Source organism: Hyperolius riggenbachi, chromosome 6 (genome assembly GCF_040937935.1).
Source record: "Hyperolius riggenbachi isolate aHypRig1 chromosome 6, aHypRig1.pri, whole genome shotgun sequence".
NCBI classification, from domain to species: Eukaryota; Metazoa; Chordata; class Amphibia; order Anura; family Hyperoliidae; genus Hyperolius; species Hyperolius riggenbachi.
The window spans coordinates 99234986-99256762 of NC_090651.1; the positions used below are offsets into that span (position 1 = coordinate 99234986).

The 21777-nt window shown below is 42.8% G+C and overlaps 1 protein-coding gene across 1 annotated transcript in view; it reads left to right on the plus strand.

The window, feature by feature from the left end:
- The window catches only part of AXDND1 (axonemal dynein light chain domain containing 1), a 108916-nt gene that overhangs the window by 62703 nt on the left and 24436 nt on the right, over positions 1 to 21777 (plus strand). The window contains exons 16-21 of the mRNA XM_068239732.1: positions 2453 to 2666; positions 9506 to 9599; positions 9916 to 10124; positions 11101 to 11179; positions 18036 to 18137; positions 20426 to 20518. Of these exons, the coding sequence (XP_068095833.1) occupies positions 2453 to 2666; positions 9506 to 9599; positions 9916 to 10124; positions 11101 to 11179; positions 18036 to 18137; positions 20426 to 20518 (791 nt within the window). The remainder of the gene's footprint in view (positions 1 to 2452; positions 2667 to 9505; positions 9600 to 9915; positions 10125 to 11100; positions 11180 to 18035; positions 18138 to 20425; positions 20519 to 21777) is intronic.

The window sequence follows — 21777 nt, forward strand, 5'->3', positions numbered from 1 at the left end:
TTCCTGTTTGCATACTAAAAGCACGCGCAGGAAGCTAATAACTGAGGACATCTTGTGGCCGAATAGTAAAATTACATCTACATTCATTTATTTTAATAAAGAGATCTATACATAATTTAAAATGAAACCATTACCTCCCACACTCTCCCATAAATACCCAAATAAAACTTTTACATAAAAAAATTACAATTAAAAACAAAACAAAACATAAATAGTCACCTTTGCAATGGACGCAAAACTGAAAAAATGCACCTGTATTTCCAAATAAAATATTGGCGCCATACATTGTGATAGGGACATAATTTAAATGGTGTAATAACCAGTACAAATAGGCAAATAAAATCCGTGAGTTTTAAAGAGACACTGAAGCGAAAAAAATATATGATATAATGATTTGGTTGTGTACTATGAATAATTACTAGAAGATTAGCAGCAAAGAAAATATTCTCATATTTTTATTTTCAGGTATATAGTGTTTTTTCTAACATTGCATCATTCTCTAATATGTGCAGATTACACAACACTCAGCATTCAAAATGATTCTTTCAGAGCAGTCTGTGAACTAATGACCTCTCCTCTGGCAGAGGAAAAGTAAAAAATTAACTAACAGTTGAGATAATAAAAGTCAGAAAACAGCCCTCTCCACGACTTTGAAAGTCGTAGAGCTTAATGGCTTTTTCAGAGATAACAACTGGAGTTTCTTAAATCTTCCTGTACTGGAAACAATTAGACTGATGTATCTGATCTTAATGTTTTATTTCTTAGCTGTACTACACATACAAATCATAATATCATAATTTTTTTTCGCTTCACTGTCTCTTTAATTATTGTAGCATGTATTATTTTAAAACTATAATGGCTGAAAACTGAGAAATAATGATTTTTATGATGTTTTTTTCCTTCATATTGCCATTAAAAGGCATTTAGAAAAAAATAATTTTTAGCAAATGGTACTACCCAAAGAAAGCCTGATTGGTGGCAGAAACAAACAAGACACAGATCTTTTTGTTGTGATAAATAGTGGTAAAGTTATTGGCAAATGAATGGGAGGAACACTGAAATGTGAAAATTGCTTTGGTCTATAAGGGGAAAATACACTAAGGGTTGAAGTGGTTACAAAAATAACGATAAGCTTTCTGCTATTCTGCCCAGATTGAATCCTGTAAGCTGACGAAAAAAATTCTAGCATCCCCTTTTTATGTTGCATGTATATAGCTGTGTGCTCCAACATCTTGTAATCATACAGGATTTAGGTCTGATGAAGGTAGAATAGCCAAAAGATTACTATTATTTGCCTAACTTGTCAGGAACTTACCTTGCTAGGGTTCCCAAGGTAACTCCAAGTCTTCCTGGACCCGCCACAAGCAGCCAGCTCCCTCTGCTGCTTGGTGTGTCCCTTTCCACAGGCACGCGTGGCCACATACCTATTTATTCCAGCAGCACCACTAGCCGCTGGAGGAAAGAGTTTTTGGGAAAATGGCAATTGGACAATAAGTTGTTAAAGCAGCCAGTGGCTTCCAGGACTAGTAGTCCCACTCGGTTGGCTACCTGAATAAAAGCCTGCCCCTGTCCAGTGTTCCTTGCCTTTGATAGTGGTTGGTCGCTAGTTCTATAGCTGCTGGGTGTGATTTGCACTGCTGATTGTTAACGACCCTTGACTACGTTATGGATTGCTGCCTGTTTTGACTTCTGCTAGACTGACTACACATCCGGTTCTGGCCTACTCCCTGGTTCATCCATCTGGCTGACTGATCTCCTGTGTATGACTCCTGGCTTGTTCCTGACCTTGAAGCCTTATTATGTAAATGGTAATGCAAATGAATGCAGCTTGAAAATGGCCGAAAGGAAGCCAAGGTGGTGATTGGTCTGTTTTCAAGCTGAATACATGTTGATTAAAAATGTGCAGAACTACATCAATTCTTAATTATTTGCACCTCATTGAACATCCCTAGTTTTAATACATTACTAATTTAAAAAAATCACTATTATTATTATTATTTAGTATTTATATAGCGCTGACATCTTCCGCAGCGCTGTACAGAGTATATATTGTCTTGTCATTAACTGTCCCTCAGAGGAGCTCACAATCTAATCCCTACCATAGTCCTATGTCTATGTATGTATCGTAATCTAGGGCCAATTTTAGGGGGAAGCCAATTAACGTATCTGTATGTTTTTGGGATGCGGGAGGAAACCGGAGTACCCAGAGGAAACCCACACAGACAAGGGGAGAACATACAAACTCCTTGCAAATGTTGACTTGGCTGGGATTTGAACCGGGGACCCAGCGTTGCACGGCAAGAGCGCTAACCACTACGCCACCGTGCTGCCCGTTGTGTTTCCTTTTAATACTAATGACTTTGCTGAGGACCAGTAGGTAACAGATATATGACAAGATGTATATTGATAAACCCAGAGTCCTAATTGTTTTGTTCACTCTCCCTCCCTCCAGGAGTTGCCAGAGGTCTCTTGGCATTGACGAGCAGCTTGCAGAACTGGTCGTTACCAATACAAGGACTTAAAAGTGCACCTCATGAGATAAAAGAATCTGATTGGTCAAACCTATATCATCTTCTTCCTGAATGGACTACTCAAGCAGAAACATCATTGGAGTTAATTGGGAGTTCCATTTCAGAAGACAACTCCAGCTTAAGTCCCACTGAAAAGTATGAGAAAAGTTTCTGTGAAAGTTCTTATTTATCCAGGTCATAACATGCCGTTTTATCGTATTGTCCCTGATGTTTAAAAGGAACTGAGCACCAGGATTTTTTTTGAATGAGCCTAACCATAGGGGAGGTTTGTAATGGAGTCGCTTAAAGCGCACCTGAACTCAGAACATCTGCTCTAGAAGATATGCAACAGCATAGTAACCTTTAAACATAAGAATAAGTCTTTGTTACAGGTGATACAACTTCTAAAATAAATGTGCACTGTTTCTACTTCCTGATACACGGAAGCAGACATATTGTTAACACCCTGTGCTTTCAAATGAGCTTATCTGCCATATGTGTCGTGGCAGTCATGTGACAAGGGAGAGATCAAATTACAACTTGTGATTAGACACAAATGAGGGGGAATTAGACAGGCTAAACTCTCTAAATACATACAGGGTTCATTTCTCTCTGTTTTCCTTCTGTCCTGTGCAAGAGTTCAGGTCCTCTTTAACAGTGGGGTCTTATAGAAGTTCTTATGTGGTGGTGTAAAGCACAGGTTTCAGTGTCATGTTTATATCATAATCTAGATGTAATAAAACATGAGGGGAAGTAAAATACGGCACAGAAAATTTAGGAGCACAATGTAAATCACAGGTCTAGTTTCACTCAGACAGTAATTTGGGTGCCATCAAAAGACAGAGCCTAAATTACTATAAAAACAGCAAATGACGTCTTACCCGTGAGCCCACGGAGGCCTGGAGGGGAATTAGTAATGAACACAACCAGGACATTTGCAGGAGCAGGGTGAGCCGTTGTTTAGCTTTGTCCTGCGCCCAAATTTCTCAGCACCTCAATTACATGCATACGCAGGGCCGGATTTGTACTTTTTACCGCCCAAGGCCAACTATACCATCTGTATGGTTGTTATCTCTGTGTGCCCCAATGAGAATTCACCTTACTTTCCATCATTGGTGTCAAAGACAATAGCTATTTTAGTAATACGTGTATAGATTAGAAGTTATGTTTTAAAATTTTATGTTATGCTTGCCATCTCATTAATGATGGATCCATTGTGTCACCATGAGCGTTAGACTGATGTATACCTGCAGGATAGAGCTTACAGGTCTTGCAGGGACGGCACAAGTACAGGACAGAGAATTCAAAGGTTAAAGCTGTTCTTGTAGATAGGGATGACTGCATAGAACAGCTTTCCTGCCCCTCACTGAGCCGCCCCTAAACTTTTGGTGCCCTAGGCCATGGCCTATGTGGCCTTGCCAGAAATCCGGCCCTGTGCATACGACATGCTTTAGTGAAAACATCAATTCCCCTTTAATGCAGCACTTTAAAGAGAATCTGTATTGAAGAAATGTTATATAAATAAACATATCAGCCTGTTTGGGGACATCTCCTAGCCCCCTCTGTGACATTTTTGCTGCTCTCCACTGCAATATTGTTACAGAGTCTCTTTAAAGTGAATGGGAACCGCATTTTAAAAAAAATTAAACAAATACTTACCTAAGGAGAGGGAAGGCTCTGGGTCGTATAGAGCCTTCTGTCTCCTCTTTCAGTGCCCTCTATCCTGTGCTGGCTCCCCCCCGTTTCATTCCCCCATCAAAAGGGTATTTGGAAGTCTTCGGGAGCCGTGTCCTCCAGAAGACATGCGGCTCCATACTGCACAGGCGTGAGCGTGCAAGAGAGCGTGCTTGTGCAGGCGCAGTACAGGGCCGCCCTTCTTCAGGAGCACTCGGGCTCCCTGAAGACTTCTGAAGCCTCCTACAGCCGGATAAAGCAGTATTTGACTAATTTAGTCAAATACTGCTACCGGTCGAGCCAGCACCGGAATGACGGGACCAGGAGAGGAGTGGGAAGGCTGTATAGAACCCAGAGCCTTCCCTCTCCTTGGGTAAATATCTGTCTCATTTTTTTAAATCCGGTTCCCATTCACTTTAAGGGTAATTTCATACAAAAAAAAAAAAATATAAGAAAGTATACATTATATATAGTGAGGGGATGAAGTATTTATAGTGCACAGAAGAGATTCACCTATAGGGCAGGGCTTCCCAACCCTGTCCTCAAGTACCACCAACAGTGCAGGTTTTATAGAAAACCACAAACATTCACAGGTGAGGTAATTATTAGTGTCTCAGCAGAGCTGATTACCTTCCTCTGGTGGTACTTGAGGACAGGGTATTGTATTTTTTGGGGTATATGGACTCTATTGGACCAGTATCATGGAGGTTTGACTAATGGAGGAGTTCTTTTATTCATTCTCCCTCCTTATAATCACTGGATATTTGCACTGAGCACCACCCCTATTGATAGCCTTACTTATCTCAAGCCACAGCCACACTCAAACTTGTTTATTCTACCTCCTACCTATTTATTGTCTATTGTCCCCATTTATTGTCCAGCGTTTCGTAATATGTTGGTGTTTTATAAATACAATCTATATATATAAAATTGGATGTATGTGTGTGTGTGTGTATGTGTGTATGTGCCGCGATCACTCGAAAACGGCTGGACCGATTTGAACGAAACTTGGTATACAGATCCCTTACTACCTGGGATGATATGTTCTGGGGGTCTTGCGGCCCCCCTGCACACCTGGGCGGAGCTACAAACAGCAAATCAGATTTCACCCATTCAAGTCAATGGAAAAAATGTAAAAGGCTGCCATTCTCACAGTAATCAAGCCAGAGTCCCCACACTTGGCACAGTTGGTCACTTGGTGACTGAGGTTACAAATCCAGGAAAAGTGGGCGGAGCATAAAACAGCCAATCAAAATTCAGCCATTCATTTTAAATGGGAAAATGTAAACTGCAGCCATTCTTACACTGTTAATCGCAGGGTTCTCAAACTTGCCACACTTGGTCACTGGGTGAATAAGATTACGATTTAGGAAAGTGGGTGGAGCCTACAACAGCCAATCAAAATTCACCTATTGCGTTTAAAGGGGAATATTTAAACTGCTGCCATTCTTACACTGTTTATGGCAGAGGTTTCAGACTTGCTGCAGTCAGTCATTGGGTGACTGGGGTCCAAATTCACTAAAGGGGCGGGGCCAAAAACAGCCAATCAGATTTCTTTGCTGGATAAACTGCTTCCATTCACAGATTGTTGATGCCAGGAACCTGAAAGCTCACAAAATTGGTCATTGAGTGACTGTGTGACAAAGTTACACAAAGTGGGCGGAGCCAAAAACAAATTTTACTGGGAAAATATAAACTGCAGCCATTCTTACACTGTTAATGGCAGGGTTGTCAAACTTTGCACAGTTGGTCGTTGGGTGAATGAAATTAAGATTTTGGAAAGTGGGTGGAGCCTACAACAGCCAATCAAAATTCAACTTTTGATTTTCAAAGGGAATATTTAAACTGCTATCATTCTTATACTGTTAATAGCAGATGCCTCAACCCTGGTACAGTTGGTTACTGGGTGACTGGGGTTCAAATTCAGAAAGGGGTGGAGCCACGAATAGCCAATCAGATATACAAAGTATTGATAACAAGTACCCCAAAGCTGATAAACTTGGTAATTGAGTGACTATATGTCAAGGTTACAAAAAGTGGGCGGTGCCAGAAACTTAATTTTTTACATGGCAGGGTTCCCAAACTTGACGCAATTGGCCACTGGGTGCCTGGGATTATTATTCAGAAATGTGGGTGGAGCCTACAACAGCCAATCAAAATTCACCTATTGATTTTCATGGGGAATATTTACATTGCTACCATTCTTACACTGCTAATGGCAGAGGCCTTAAACCTGATACAGTCAGTAATTGGGTGAATGGGGACCAAATTCACTAAAGGGGGTGGAGGCACAAACAGCCAATCATATTTCTTAGATTGATTTCAGCCATTCTGTTATTGGCAGGGTTCTCAAACTTGACACAGTTGGCCACTGGGTGAATAGGATTAATATTCAGGAAAGTGGGTGGAGCGTACAGCGGCCAATCAAAATTCATCTTTTGATTTTCAAGGGGAATATTTACATTGCTGCCATTCTTGCACTGTTAATGGCACAGATTATTATACAGATAAGTGGGTGGAGCCTAAAAAAAGCCAATCAGAATTCACCCGTTGATTTTCAAGGGAAATATTAAAATTACTGCCATTCTTGCACTGTTAATGGCACAAGCCTCAAACTTGATACAGTTGGTCATTGGGTCACTGGGGTTCAAATTCAGAAAAGGGGATAGAGCAGGCACGGGCAACCTTGGCCCTCCAGCTGTTGAGGAACTACAAGTCCCACAATGCATTGCAGGAGTCTGACAGCCACAGTCATGACTCATAAAGGCAAATGCATTGTGGGATTTGTAGTTCCTTAACAGCTGGAGGGCCAAGTTTGCCCATGCCTGGGATATAGCCACAAACAGCCAATCAGATGTGTTTCATTTCACTGGGAAAATACAAATTATTGATGCCAAGAACCCAAAGCTCACAAACATGGTCATTGAGTGACTGTGTGTCCAGGTTACAAAAAGTGGGCGGAGCCAAAAACAAATTTTACTGGGAAAATATAAACTGCAGCCCTTCTTCACTGTTAATGGCAGGGATCTCAAACTTTGCACAGTTGGTCACTGGGTGACAGAGATAAATATTCAGGGAAGTGGGTGGAGCCTATCATAGCCAATCAAAATTCACCTGTTGATTTTCAAGGGGTATAATTAAATTGCTTCCATTTTTGCTCTGTTAATAACACATGCCTCAAACCTGCTACAGTTGGTCATTGGGTGACTGGGGTTCAAATGCTGGAGAGGGGCGGAGCCACAAACAGCCTATCTGATTTGTTTAATTCCTATGGGAATATACAAATTATTGATGCCAAAGACCCCAAAGCCAGGGGCGTAGCAATAGGGGTTGCAGAGGTTGCGACCGCATCGGGGCCCTTGGGCCAGAGGGGCCCCGAAGGGTCCTCCCTCAACTACAGTATTAGATCTCTATTGCTCCTGTGCTCATAATAATGACTTCTATGGATACTTTGAATAGTGGTTATCATTAACAAACTGTTCCATCCTTCTTGCACCTCTTCCATCCCCTTCTTGCACCTCTGCCACTGTAGTTGCCATTGGTAGGTTTTGGTGCGCCGTATCAATTGTTATGTATAGAGTGTTTGGGGGGCCCCATTGAAAAACTTGCATCGGGGCCCACAGCTCCTTAGCTACGTCACTGCCCAAAGCTCACAAACTTGGCCATTGAGTGTCCGTGCATTAGGGTTAGAAAAAGTGGGCGGAGCCAAAACCGGTCAAATACATACACGGGCAGGCAGTTCCAGGTCATTAGTGGGCGGAGACAAATACAAATTTCACTGGGAAAATGTATACTGCAGCCATTCTTACACTGTTAATGGCAGGGTTCTCAAACTTTGCACAGTTGGTCACTGGGTGACTGGGGTTCAATATTCAGAAAAGTGGGTGGAGCCTACAAAAGTGAATCAAACTTCACCTATTGCTTCTCAAGGGGAATATTTAATTGCTGCCATTCTTGCACTGTTAATGGCACAGGCCTCAAACCTGCTACAGTTGGTCATTGGGTGACTGGGGTTCAAATTCAGAAAAGGGGGTGGAGCCAGAAACAGCCAATCAGATTTTTTTTTCATTTCAATGCAAATTATTGATTCCAAAGACAGCAAAGCTCACAAACTTGGTCAGTGAGTAATTGTGTGTTAGGGTTAGAAAAAGTGGGCGGAGCCAACACTAGCCAAATACATTCCCGGGCAACGCCGGGCAACCAGCTAGTTAATAATAATAATAATAATAATACAATCCCCATTGTACTGTCTGGAGAATGGGAATTATAAGAAATGTATTCCTGTCAGGTATAGCAGTATTACCTCACCAGCGGAGAGTGCTGTGGCCGCCGCTTCCGCGTCTGGCGTCGCCCCAGCGGTGGCCGCATCCTCTCAGTCATCTTGCATAGCCCCTGGAAGGACAGGTCTCTCCTCTGCACATCAGATTAGGTCAGCACGCTCGCGGGCGGGGCAGCAGGACCTTTATAATCTGAGGAGATGGGTCAGCTGATCTTGCAGTCAGCTGACACCAACCTGCCAATCACACGCTGCTGATTGGTCCAGCCCTCTGGGCGGGCGGTTTGAGTTTGCTTTCTGTTAAGCTGGGAGAAGTCATTTACTCATTGTCTGTTGTTGCGAATACTTCGTGTTAGCACTCAGACCTTACATAGTTCCGGTGTGCTTTGATCCGGGAGGAAACCGGGGATTTCACACAGAGATAGGAATTGTTTGATAGCTATAATTATAATTGATATTATTGTCTTTATGTGTATGAACCTTGCCTGAACTCTCGACTATCCTTTTGCCTTGTGATTCTGTGCTTCTGCCCGTCTGATCTTGTTGCCGACTTTTGCCTGAACTCCACTTTGATTCTGCCTGCCGATTCTGTACCTTGTCTGCCCGTCTGTTGTCTACCTGATCTGTCCGACTACTCTCTCTCACCAGTGGGCCCTCGCCACTGGTGAGGTTACCGCTGTGGTTCTATCTGTAACCTCCATCGCCACTGGTGAGGTTACCGCTGAGGATCTATCAGAAAATTACTGTTTGCACCAATCACTACACTTTGTGCAATAAAGCTAGTGACTTTGTCACGTCTTACACGCCATTTGCTAACTATTTCTGTATTATTGGTGATTCTGCAAATCACCATATAATCAGATATAGTATCTGTATTATTGGTGATACTGCAGATCACCACATAATCGGAAACCTGTTATCCTGCTGACACTATTGTTACAATTCCCTTGTATTCAGCAATGTTTTCATGCACGTAATTGGAGTAGTTACACAATGCTATTGTATACATTTTTTCTATTAATTACAATGATGCATGTATATTTAGATTAGAGCCAGAAGATGTTTTTAAGATGCTGCAGCACTGGGTTCTGACGGTCACCAATGGAACAGAAAGGGATGATATGCAGCTTAACCAGCAGGTTTGTTTGCTCTTTATAAGCTTACATTGCTTTTACTATTAAGTGATTGATGTGTCCTGCTTTTTTGTTATTAGAATCTCTAGTTAATATTCTGTACAAAGAAAATGATTCAATCTTCCTTATGCAGTTACATATTTACTAATTTATAGCCCTTTCACTTTCTGGACTAATTGATACTCATTTATATATCTTAAAATATTATATGTGGTTGCTAATATTCATTTACAACTGATACTCATGCCACAAAATGCATCACTATAAATGTAATCTAACAAAACTCTTGTAACAAACTGAATCAGTTTATCTCCTCCTCCAGGTTACTAACCTTCATACCGCAATGGTGCAGTACATGGTGAACGTTCTGATCCTGTTATCTCCAGACTACACTTCAGATGCATCAGAAACCTCAATTACTGCTAACTTTGGTGAGGAAGAAATATCTGCTCCGGTACCTGTGCAGAATGTTCAGGAGCAAGCCAATGACTTATCCAACAAATTGAGCAATTTCTCCAACTACATTATTGGGTAGGTTTATGTATTAATAATAGTGATGATCATGATGTGCTAAAGTAGTCCACCTCCTCATGGGAAATTTTGAGTAGTAACCTCCCTGGCGGTATGATCCCTTCCTGATTTTAGGATCTAAAAGCGGTACCATTTTTTCAGGTGCTTTTGGACCCTAAAAGTAAGTAAAAGAATCATACCATTAGAAAGCCTGGAGCAGCCCCTGCACTTACGCACCTCCCTGGGATCCAGCGCTGCAGTTCTCCCTCCGTCCTCCGAGTGGAGCTGTAGCCCTATAGTGAGATAGCCAGCTGTCGTCATGACGAAATCTCACCAGGGGAATGCGAAGCCTCGGAGGAGAGGAAGAGGAATGGCCGCCAGTCTCTGGATCACCCGGGAGGTGAGTGAAATCGCACGCTGCTCACAATGCGCTGCATGGACCTTCCAGCGGCTACCACGAGTGTAGCTTGGGGTTACCGATCTGAGCTGTGGTTTTCCACCCCAAGTCTGGCTCATGGTTACCACTAAGGAGGTTAACTTTATTCTTTACAAAAGCAATGCTTGAAAGGATCTATAGAAAGATGTCAGCCAGCTTCCTTACTTGTTTGCTTGCTACTTTGGCAATTGGACTGAGAAACTGCAGTTCAGTAAGTGCTTTTGTAAATAAAGAAATAACCGAGAATCCCCCATAAGGAGTTGGACTAGTCCAAGACAGACAGATCTGTCATATTTTTACAACCTACTGTAAGTGACAGTGACATAGGAAAAAGGTCATGTATAGTGCATTTATACTCTGGGAGAAATGTACTTTTATATGTATGTATTTTACATTTTTCGCAATAGATGTCCTGTGTAATCTAAAGACCAACGACTCACTAAAATGGTACATTTTTAATAGAAAAAATATATGACAGTAGCACAGAAAATCTATATACTGACAAAACTTTAATTTATACTGCTTTTATCACTGTAAACTTTTAGATGTTCTATTATTCAGGTGTTGCCAGGAGATGGTGGAGAATATTCCTGTGGATGAAGATGGTGGATATGAGTTGAGGCAGCTACAGATGATCAGGGTGTGTAATGTCTAAATTATATATTCATACAATGCTTATGACCTGTCCTAATGCATCAACTTCATTACATCTAAATTCTTTGGATAGGTTGACAAAAGTGGATGAAACAGCCAGCACCATAAGGTTCCTGCTGTCATTTACTTAAACCAGTCTCTCACGGCTGTGTGTGAATTGGAGTTTGACAGTTTGGCAAAGATAGTTGAGCATCAGAGCTGACAGTACACAACAGTGCAATGTAAATGTTGGCTAAGGTGACAATTAGTTTTGCCCCCTACACCAGTTATAACACTCCTTTCCCCAGCATACTATTCCTGCTCAGTATCACTACAAACTTCTCCCACTGTAAACCTTACAGCTAGGTTCACAGCGTTCAGCTGCATTGCAGGAAAATTCTGCTTGTCAACTTACTCCCCATACAATTCTATGGGCCTGTTCACAGTAAATTACTCCATTATTCTAACTCGCTGCTTGCAGGCTTTGCACTAAAGTCTATGTCCAGTCTCCTTTGCAGTTCACACACATTTTAACATGTGCGTTATGCAACTGACCACTCTGAATACAGCTTTAGGCTGGATTCACAGTGGTCAGTTGCATAACACGTTAAAATGTGTGTGAACTGCAATGGAGACCGGACATAGACTTTAGTGCAAAGCCTGCAAGCAGCGAGTTAGGGCCTGTTTCCACTACACGCAGATTCTGCATGCAGAAAACAGACTCCAATGAATGCCTATGGGAAATCTGCATCAGAAAAATTGCGTTCAGTGGAAACAGGCCCATAGGCATTCATTGGAGTCAGTTTTCTGCATGCAGAATCTGCGTGTAGTGGAAACAGGCCCTTAGACTAACACAATCAATTATTGTGAACAAGTCCATAGAGCTGTATGGGCAGTAAGTTGACAAGCAGAATTTTTCTGAAACGCAACTGAGCACTGTGAAACTAGCCTTAGGCCTACTTCACAGTGCGTGTTGCATTGAAGAATAATTATGTATGACAACTCACTGCCCATACAATTCTATGGGCCTGTTCACAGTACTGAGTTAGGTATCACGTTATTCTAACTCGCTGCATGCAGGCTTTGTATTGAAGTCTGTCTAGTCTCCATTGCAGTTCACATACACATGTGTTATGCAACTGACCACTGAATGCAGCACCACACCTAATTTCAAATACTAGTGTCCGTCCTCCAATGTAACACACCCCAGTATAAAAATAATTTATAGTGTATTTTATTCTCGAAAACAATTGCATTTTAGGGCCCTGGCACACCAAATAGCTTTGGCGGGTTATTTTCATTTTTTGAAAGACATTTCCGTTGACTGACTTATACTTACAATAAAATTGTGGTAAAAAATCGTGAATGCGGCAGTTTTGCAGCAATTTTAATGTAAGACGATGGAGGCTTTTTTTTTTACATAAAAAAACGACGCTCAAAATGCTGTTTAGTGTGTCAGGGGCTTAATACATATATGTACGCATACATTTTACTTTTTTTTTTTGCAATAGTTGTCTTTTGAATGCAGTTTAAATCCTGGTACACAATTCTTTTAGCAGGTAGGTAGTTGCGGTAACAATATACCCGTAAACTGTGCTTGCACATCCTACTCAATCATCCCTTTGTACCTGACAATAGCTGATATCGTCCTAGGACAGAAGGTCCATCTGCATATAGCAACAGGAACATAATCAGTTAGGCCTCTTTTCCACCGGGTCAGTGAAAAATGGCGCCCAGCACCGTTAGATAAAAATGGCGCCCCATTCATTTACATTATCAAACGATATTTATCGTTTTAAAAGGTTAAAAAATGGTGCTGACCTTTTGAACGAAATTTATCGTTTTAAAACTTTTTTTTTTGGTCCTGCCTGAACGATATTTATCGTTTTAACCCCTGCTTTGCTGCCGTTTGGAAAATATCTGCCCGCCGGCTTTAAAGAGAATCTGTATTGTTAAAATCGCACAAAAGTAAACATACCAGTGCGTTAGGGGACATCTCCTATTACCCTCTGACACAATTTCGCCGCTCCCCGCCGCATTAAAAGTGGTTAAAAACAGTTTTAAAAAGTTTGTTTATAAACAAACAAAATGGCCACCAAAACAGGAAGTAGATTGATGTACAGTATGTCCACACATAGAAAATACATCCATACACAAGCAGGCTGTATACAGCCTTCCTTTTGAATCTCAAGAGATCATTTGTGTGTTTCTTTCCCCCTGCAGCTATCTTCCACTGAAGTGTCAGGCTGTTTCTTCCTGCAGAGTGCAGACAGCTCTGCCTGTATGTAATTCCTCAGTATGTGAAAGCCCAGCCAGCTCAGAGGAAGATTTATCCAGCTTGTAAAAGATAATAGAGCAGAGAGAAGCTGCACTAATATAAATAATACACAGGCAGTATGCAGAGAGGGGCCTGGAGGGGGGAGATGCATCACAGAACCACAACACTGAAGAACTTGGCAGCCTTCCAGACACAGGCTGACAAGTCTGACAAGAGAGAGATAAGTTGATTTATTACAGAGATGGTGATAGTAGAACGTGCTGCAGTAAGCCAGAAGTTGATTTATTACAGAGATGGTGATAGTAGAACGTGCTGCAGTAAGCCAGAGCACATGAGAATAGATTTTGGAACTTGTAGGATGGAAGAAAACCGGATGAAATTTTTGTTACGGAGTCTCTTTAATGTTTAATAGCAAAGCCCCCTTAAAAGCTAAAAACACCAAATTTGCAGAGAATGTTAAGAAGAAAATTGTGAACAACTACCCATTTTATTTGGGTAGTTTTGGGAGGGTGGGAGGTAAACAATAGATTTATAATGTAAATGTGTGTTCATTTTAATTTATTTTTAATTTCAGTTGTAGTATTACTTTTTGGCCACAAGATGGCGGCCATGAGTTTGTTTACATGACGTCACTCTAAGCGTAACACACGCTTAGAGTGACGCATCGGGGAGGGAACGGCCAGAAAAGGCGCAGCTTCCGAGAGAAGCTGTCGCTTTTTCAGCGGGGGAGAGGAATCAGTGATCGGGCACCATAGCCCGATACATTGATTCCCTGGCTACCGAATCCGCGGCCGGGAGTGCACGTGCACGCGCGCGATCGGCAGCGGGAGCGCGCGGTAGCGCGCATGGTTCCTGGACGTAGTTTCTACGTCCAGGAACCAAAATAGGTTAAGGAACCAATGGGGACCATTGGAGCTAAAATTTAAAGATGCTTTTTTGCTCTTAGCTATACTAAGTATAGCTGAGAGCAGTGCTGCGGAGGCGGCGTGTGTGGCGGCGGGGCGGCGGAGATCTTCAATCAAGATGTATCAGAAGGTCGCAAGATGGAGGATACTGTCGTGGGACCTAATTGACGTGGGATTTTTTTCTTAAAGGTACAGGTAAGTATTTCTGAAGATCGCAAGACAGAGGATACTGTTGTTGTGGGACATAACAGATTATAGCGCGGGACCTTTTCCGAGGATAATGGCATGGGATTTTTTTCTTAAAGGTACAGGTAAGTATTTCTGAAGATCGCAAAATGGAGGATACTGTCGTGAGACCTAATTGGCGTGGCAATTTTTTCTTAAAGGTACAGGTAAGTATTTCTGGTTAATTTAGAACATTAAAGAGACTCCGTAACAAAAATTGCATTCTGTTTTTTATCATCCTACAAGTTCAAAAAGCTATTCTAATGTGTTCTGGCTTACTGCAGCACTTTCTACTATCACCATCTCTGTAATAAATCAACTTATCTCTCTCTTGTCAGACTTGTCAGCCTGTGTCTGGAAGGCTGCCAAGTTCTTCAGTGTTGTGGTTCTGCTATGAACTCCCCCTTCCAGGCCCCTGTAATGCACACTGCCTGTGTGTTATTTAGGATTAGTACAGCTTCTCTCTTCTCTCTTATCTTTTACAAGCTGGATAAATCGTCCTCTGAGCTGGCTGGGCTTTCACATACTGAAGAATTACAGACAAGGGCAAGCCTGTTTGCAGGAAGAAACAAGCAGCCTGAAACTTCAGTGCATGAGAACAGGGGGAAAGAAACACACACATAATCTCTTGAGATTCAAAAGGAAGGCTGTATACAGCCTGCTTGTGTATGAATGTATTTTCTATGTGTGGACATACTGTACATCAACCTACTTCCTGTTTTGGTGGCCATTTTGTTTGTTTATAAACAAACTTTTAAAAACTGTTTTTAACCACTTTTAATGCGACGAGGAGCGGCGAAATTGTGTCAAAGGGTAATAGGAGATGTCCCCTAACGCACTGGTATGTTTACTTTTGTGCGATTTTAACAATACAGATTCTCTTTAAAGGACTTCTCTCGTTGTTGCGTTTTTATTTCATTCAACCCTTTATGGAAATGGGTAAGGGGTACTTTGCACCCCTATACTCATTTCTCCTGGGAGAGGGGCAGGCATCTGGGTTCCCCTTCTTAAAGGGGACTCCCAGATGCCACCATGAACCCCTCCCCCCCAGGGAGTCGTCGCCCCCACCTCCTCCTGGGGCACCGGAGGTGGGGAAGAGCCCCTTGTCCATGGATTGGACAAGGGCTCCAGGGGGGGAGGGGAAGGCTTGGCTGCCCCTCCCCCCTGAAGCCCCCCCCCCATACCATGGACCATGCGGGCTGGTATAGCTCAGGGTGCGAAACCCCAGTCGGCCACGGCTCCGCATTCTGGCTATCCCAGACTGCATGGGGGACAAGGGGATACAGAGGCTTGGGAGGGGGGACCCCACGTCATTTAAAAAAAAAAAAAATTCCCACACTCTGAACATATCCCAAAAATTTAAATTTAAAAAAATAAATAAATACAATTTTTCAATTTTTTTTAAATAATGTTTCCCAGTATCTTTTTAACATATCCTGCAAATTTGGTGTTGCTAGGATTTAAGGGGACTTTGCTATTAACTGCTAAAGTCGGCGGGAATTGTTTCCACGGAAATGTCATTGCGCGATTTAAATAGATACATTTTCCTCTTTGAAGATTTAAAATCGATTTTCTCAAAAACTATAAGGTCTTTTTGAACAATTTTTTTTTCTTCGTGTTCCCACTATTCTTCTTAACCACTTGCCGACCAGGGCTTTCTGCACTGATCGGTGCTGCGTGGGCTCTCCAGCCCGCAGCACCGATCAGGAGTGAGCCTTGGCGATCAGACTACCCCCCTTTTTTCCCCACTAGGGGGATGTCCTGCTGGGGGGGGTCTGATCGCCGCCGCCTTGCTGCGTTTTGCGGGGGGGGGGGCTCTTCAAAGCCCCCCTCCGCAGCGTTTTCGGCGCTCCGTCCCTCTCCCTCCCTCCCCCTGTGAGCTGCGCAGGACGGATTTCCGTCCTGCGCATTGAAGGATAGGCTTCAGCCTATTATATGCCGGCGATCCCCGGCCAATCAGAGGCCGGGGATCGCCGATCTGCCTTACGGCTCTGCTGCGCAGCAGCGCCATATGATGTAAACAGCGGGGATTTCTTCCCCGCCTGTTTACATTTTGCCGGCGAGCCGCGTTCGGCGGCTCTACGGCTGTTCACGGAGACACCCTCCGTGAACTGACATAGAAAGGCCGCTCTATCGAGAGGCCGTTTCCATGGTAACCTGCAGACGACCAGTTTACGCCAATCGGCGTTAGCTGGTCGTCAAGAGGTTAACATTCCCTACACATTTGGTGTTTCTGTCATTTAAAAGGGCTTTGCTATTAACCTTTCTCAAAAACTATAAGGTCTTTTTGAAAAAAATGTTTTCCTCTTGTTCACAATTTTCTTCTTAACATTCCCTGCAAATTTGGTGTTTTTAGCTTTTAAGGGGGCTTTGCTATTAAACATTAAAGCCGGCGGGCAGATATTTTCCAAACGGCAGCAAAGCAGAGGTTAAAACAATAAATATCATTCAGGCAGGACAAAAAAAAAAAAAGTTTTAAAACGATAAATTTCATTCAAAAGGTCTGCACTATTTTAACCTTTAAAACGATAAATATCGTTTTAAACATATATCGGGCAGAAGGGGGCGCCATTTTTTTGCCGGCGCCATTTTTCACTAGACGCCTTTTCCACAGAAGGCTGAACTGCACATGCTTGTCAAGCAGTTCAGCCTCCTGGCTGCTGGCCACAACTGCCTTTTGGCTGCAGGTACATGCTGCTGGATGGATGGCAGCATTTGGTAACACCATGCGTTACCTTTGACAGACAGCGGTGTTACCTGGCAGCCAACAAAAGTCAGCAACCGCCATGCTCAGATGGACCTTCTGATGGAGCAATGTGGTCTGTACACAGACATAGGCACCGGGTATAACAAGCTAGAACTCTTTACTGAAGAAAATGAGCAGACATGAATCATACACCACCATCAGGGAATGCAGCTTATTTAGAACAGAGAGGAAGACACATAATGATGAATAAAGGATATTCACAAAACCATAGAGATCATTGCAGCACTTTACATACACAGTGACATGTGGTTGCTTTACTATACTGCAGTTTAAGTTATAATGTTAAATCTAACTACGGTACTTCATGGGAGGAAAGCCTGTCCCCAACCCGTGCCAAATGCTCACAAGCCCCCGGCCGGTGAACAGAAGCAGCTGACAGTGACAGATGGTGAATTCACCACCTTCAGCTGCTAGTAGAAAAGAGACCTTAGAGAGCGCTTACTCTCTCTGTCTGCAACAACTATTGGTCTACAACCTTTTTGTCAGAATGAACAGGAAGTTATGCACAAAGTAACATGTGCCTTCTAGCTGCCATAGGCAATATCCAGAGGAAAGTAAACAAACTACAGGTGCTCATTGTAATTTGGTTTCAGCCCAGGAGCAACTTCTGCTTCTAGTTTTTTTTCTTTTTAGGTTTAACAATTAAATGCTGTATCATTATTACACTATTATTGATTCTTCTCTCCAGAGCTCATGTGATGAGTGGATTGAAACTTGCCAGTTGCTTCTATCGAAAGTCACAGATAACGGATTCCCTTCAGAGACACTGCAACCTCTCAGTGGAAGTAAGGTAGAATATCTTGTGTAATAAGTCATGTAAGGGTTGTATTTACTGAATAATGATTACAGCAGACTCTCTATTGTTACGAGGTGAATGCAGAAACAGACTAGTTTCCTTGTGGTTTTTTTACTTTTATTTTTAAAGATAACAGAAGAAATGACTATCAGCATATTCACATATAACTCCATGAAATATAGCATGAGGTATATGGAGGCTGCTTTATTTATTTCTTTTTAAACGTTATCAGTTGACTGCCACCCTGTTGATCCTCTGCCTCTATTACTTTGAGGCCCAGTGCACACCAAAAATCTCTAGCACACGTGTCGAACTCCAGGCCTGGAGGGCCAGATCCATGCCAGTGTTTAGGATGGACTGAGAAAGAGAGGAATGTGTTCTACCTGATGGACCACACCTTTCCTGATTCAGACCCATCAAGTAATTTGAGCTGTATCAAAAACGTGTGAGGATCTCGGCAATCATAGGACCGGTTTGACATCCCTGCTCTAGCAGATCCGCAAAACGCTAGAGGTTTTTGAAGCAGATTTCAGAGAGATTCTAGGCATCTTTAGAGAGGTTTTCTAAACATGCCTAGCGTTTTTGGAGCGTTTTTGTGTAGCAGATGTCATATATTGTTACAGTAAAGCCGTTACTGAACAGCTACTGTAACAAAAACGCCTGGAAAACCGCTCTGATCTAGCGTTTTTTAGAGCGGTTTGAGCTATTCCTATACTTTACATTGAGGCAGAAACGCATCTGCAAACCGCAAAAATGCTGCAGGAGGCACGTTTGCGACTTGCTAAAAACCTCAAACCGCTGGTGTGCACCATCCCATTGAAATACATTAGCCAAGCGTTTTCACAGGCGGCAGCGGTTTTGAAAACGCTACCAAAAACGCTTGGTGTGCACCAGGCCTTACATATATGTTTTGCATATATGGGGATGCGATGCTCCTGCCACATCCCACCGCATGCAAAAAAGACAATCCTGCGCCAACAGGGTCATATGCATAGCATCGCCTCCCTCCCTGGACAGGAAGTACGTCACTGGGGTTGCTGGGATTCCTGACGATCTGTGCAGGCCTGCTGCGATGCACTGCGCTCCGTTGTTTACACTACGTGTGTCGCCTATAGACTTCCATTACCCCGATCACTGTACATTACAGAACACAACAAGTGTGAAAGTCTCTACAGACTTTCGGCCCCTTGTGGTGAAATAGGGTAATGCAGTGCAAGTTGACCCTGCAAGTGTAAAGGGAGCCTTAGCCACAGCCTCTGAATAAGCATGCAGATCAGATATTTCTTACAATCTGACAAGATTACTAACATGGTGGTTTCAGGTGTGTGATTCAGACACTGCTGCAGCCAAAGAGATCAGAAAGACGCCAGGCAGCTGGTATTGTTTACTATGAAATAAATATGGCAGCCTCCTTATACCTCACACTCATTTATTTATTGTATTTATAAAGCGCCAACATATTACGCAGTGCTGACTTCAGTTTCCCTTTAAGGTACAGCTTCCAGATACTGTCTGTTACAGAGTACACTGGTAATATGTCCACCCGCCACCTCCAGGTGTCCTCCCAACTTTATTGTGGTTCCCGGGGCTCCTTCAGTTTTCTGCAGTGTAATGACCCATCTGGCATGCTCATCCATTAGTACATGGCTCCTTGTGATCCTGTCTTCTTCCTGACATCATCTTCTCAGTGACCTGGTGGCATATTACATAATAACGTGATCTGGGTCATGAAGGACAGGCACCCCTGTGTGGATAAAGACGAGAATGCATGGAGCCACTAACTAATGGAAGAGCGCGCCAGCCGGGAGAGAGTCTCTACACTGCTAAAAACTTTGCAGGGCCCCTGAGGACCACAATTGTTAGGGGGAGACTTGGGTGGGGGGCGGGTTTGGCAGCCAGCTCGGGGGCCCTGGATGAATTTGAATGAAACAAAAGGGCCTACAATGCTGCTTGGGGAGGAGGGAGGGCTCATTATAACTAGAAATGGCCCTCCTTCCCAGTGACCACTGCCAGCTGCTGTATATACCTAACATACAAACTCACACACATCGACAGTCAAAAAAGATAGCCATGTGAGGGGGCCCTTAATGCATAACCAGTTCCTGATCCACTCAAAGGCCTTGTCAAATCCATATCAAATAGCTTAGAAAGCTTGGGGAGTATTCACTAAATATTGATAACATTTACATTCTTTACTTTTTTCTTTTCTTGGAAAGTAGTGAGTTTGTCCTGCTAAGAAATGAACTCTGACCTCTTGGCTGATGGATTTTTCATGTTTCCAGGATGAGAGACCAATGTCTGATGGAACGAGCGCTGCACCTGAGGAGCCAGACATTGCGTTGCTCACAGGGGAAACACACACTACAGATCCCCAGGTAACATCCAACAACCAGAACTGGTAAAGATACACTAAAGACTTGAGATGGTCAATGAAATGCAGATAATTCCAGCTTTTCTGTAAATTGTATTGGTGAATGGGAACACATGTTCTCTGAGCCAATCAAAGTGCCTGTAAGGGAAAGATCATGGCTTCAACAAGAAGCCAATGATCTTTTCTGTAACAACACTACCTGTGTGTTTTGAACTCTATTCAGAGCACACAGAATAGTGTGTGTGGGGGCATCTGGTGGTAAATAAAAAAAACACATTTTACACTATACAAATTTAATATAATACATTAAAAACAGTAAAAAAAAAAAGTGACCGCATTTAAAAAATAAGTGTAAATAGTTACATTTGGGACTCAGCTTTTTTACTATTTATGTCACAAACACTGGGATAAACTAATCCCTATTAGCAGGGCCGGGCCGAGGCATAGGCTGGAGAGGCTCCAGCCTCAGGGCGCAGTGTAGGAGGGGGCACACAATTCATTCAGCTGTCATTCCTAATTCTGTATGAAGCAGAAAGAAATAAGAAAAGGAGATACATAGCAGTGACTGCAAGCCAGAGAAATAGATATTAAGGTGTTGGGGAGGTGTTGGGCCCTGTGGCCCTCTTAGTCTAACAGTAATCAGTGTGTGACAGCTGGGGTGGGAGGGATGGAGGGGCGGAGGGGCGCACTTTGGTGTCTCAGCCTTGGGTGCTGGAGGACCTTGTCCCTGCTCTGCCTATTAGCCCCTTTAATGATAGTAATATAGTACCTAAAATATAACTTTTATTAAGTCTTAACCACTTGAGGACCACAGTCTTTTCGCCCCTTAAAGTGAACCTCCAGACTAAAAATCAACTCAGCAGCACTGAAAAGGCTTGGTGTTTCTTTAACAGTTTCACAGCATCAGAACTTTGTTTCTCTTATACAAGCTTAATTTTTAGCTGCACAGAAGAAAACTGCCCGGGCATTTTTCCCCTGATGCTGTGCAAAGCATGATGGGATTTCTGATGTTGTTGTTCTCGTTCTGCTGTTTTGGTGCAATTTTTTTTTTACATTTTGAATTTGACATTTGAAGCCTAGCGCGTGCAGCTGGGAGGGGTTATCAGGACACAGGACAGTTGGAACTGTGTCTTATGCTCCCTGTCACCTCCTTTAAACCAAAAAGATGGCTGCCCCATGACAAAGATGGCAGCCCCCATGAATCACAAACATTTGCCTGTTCTTTTAAAACAGGTTGGGTAAAAAATGATATTACCTATGTCT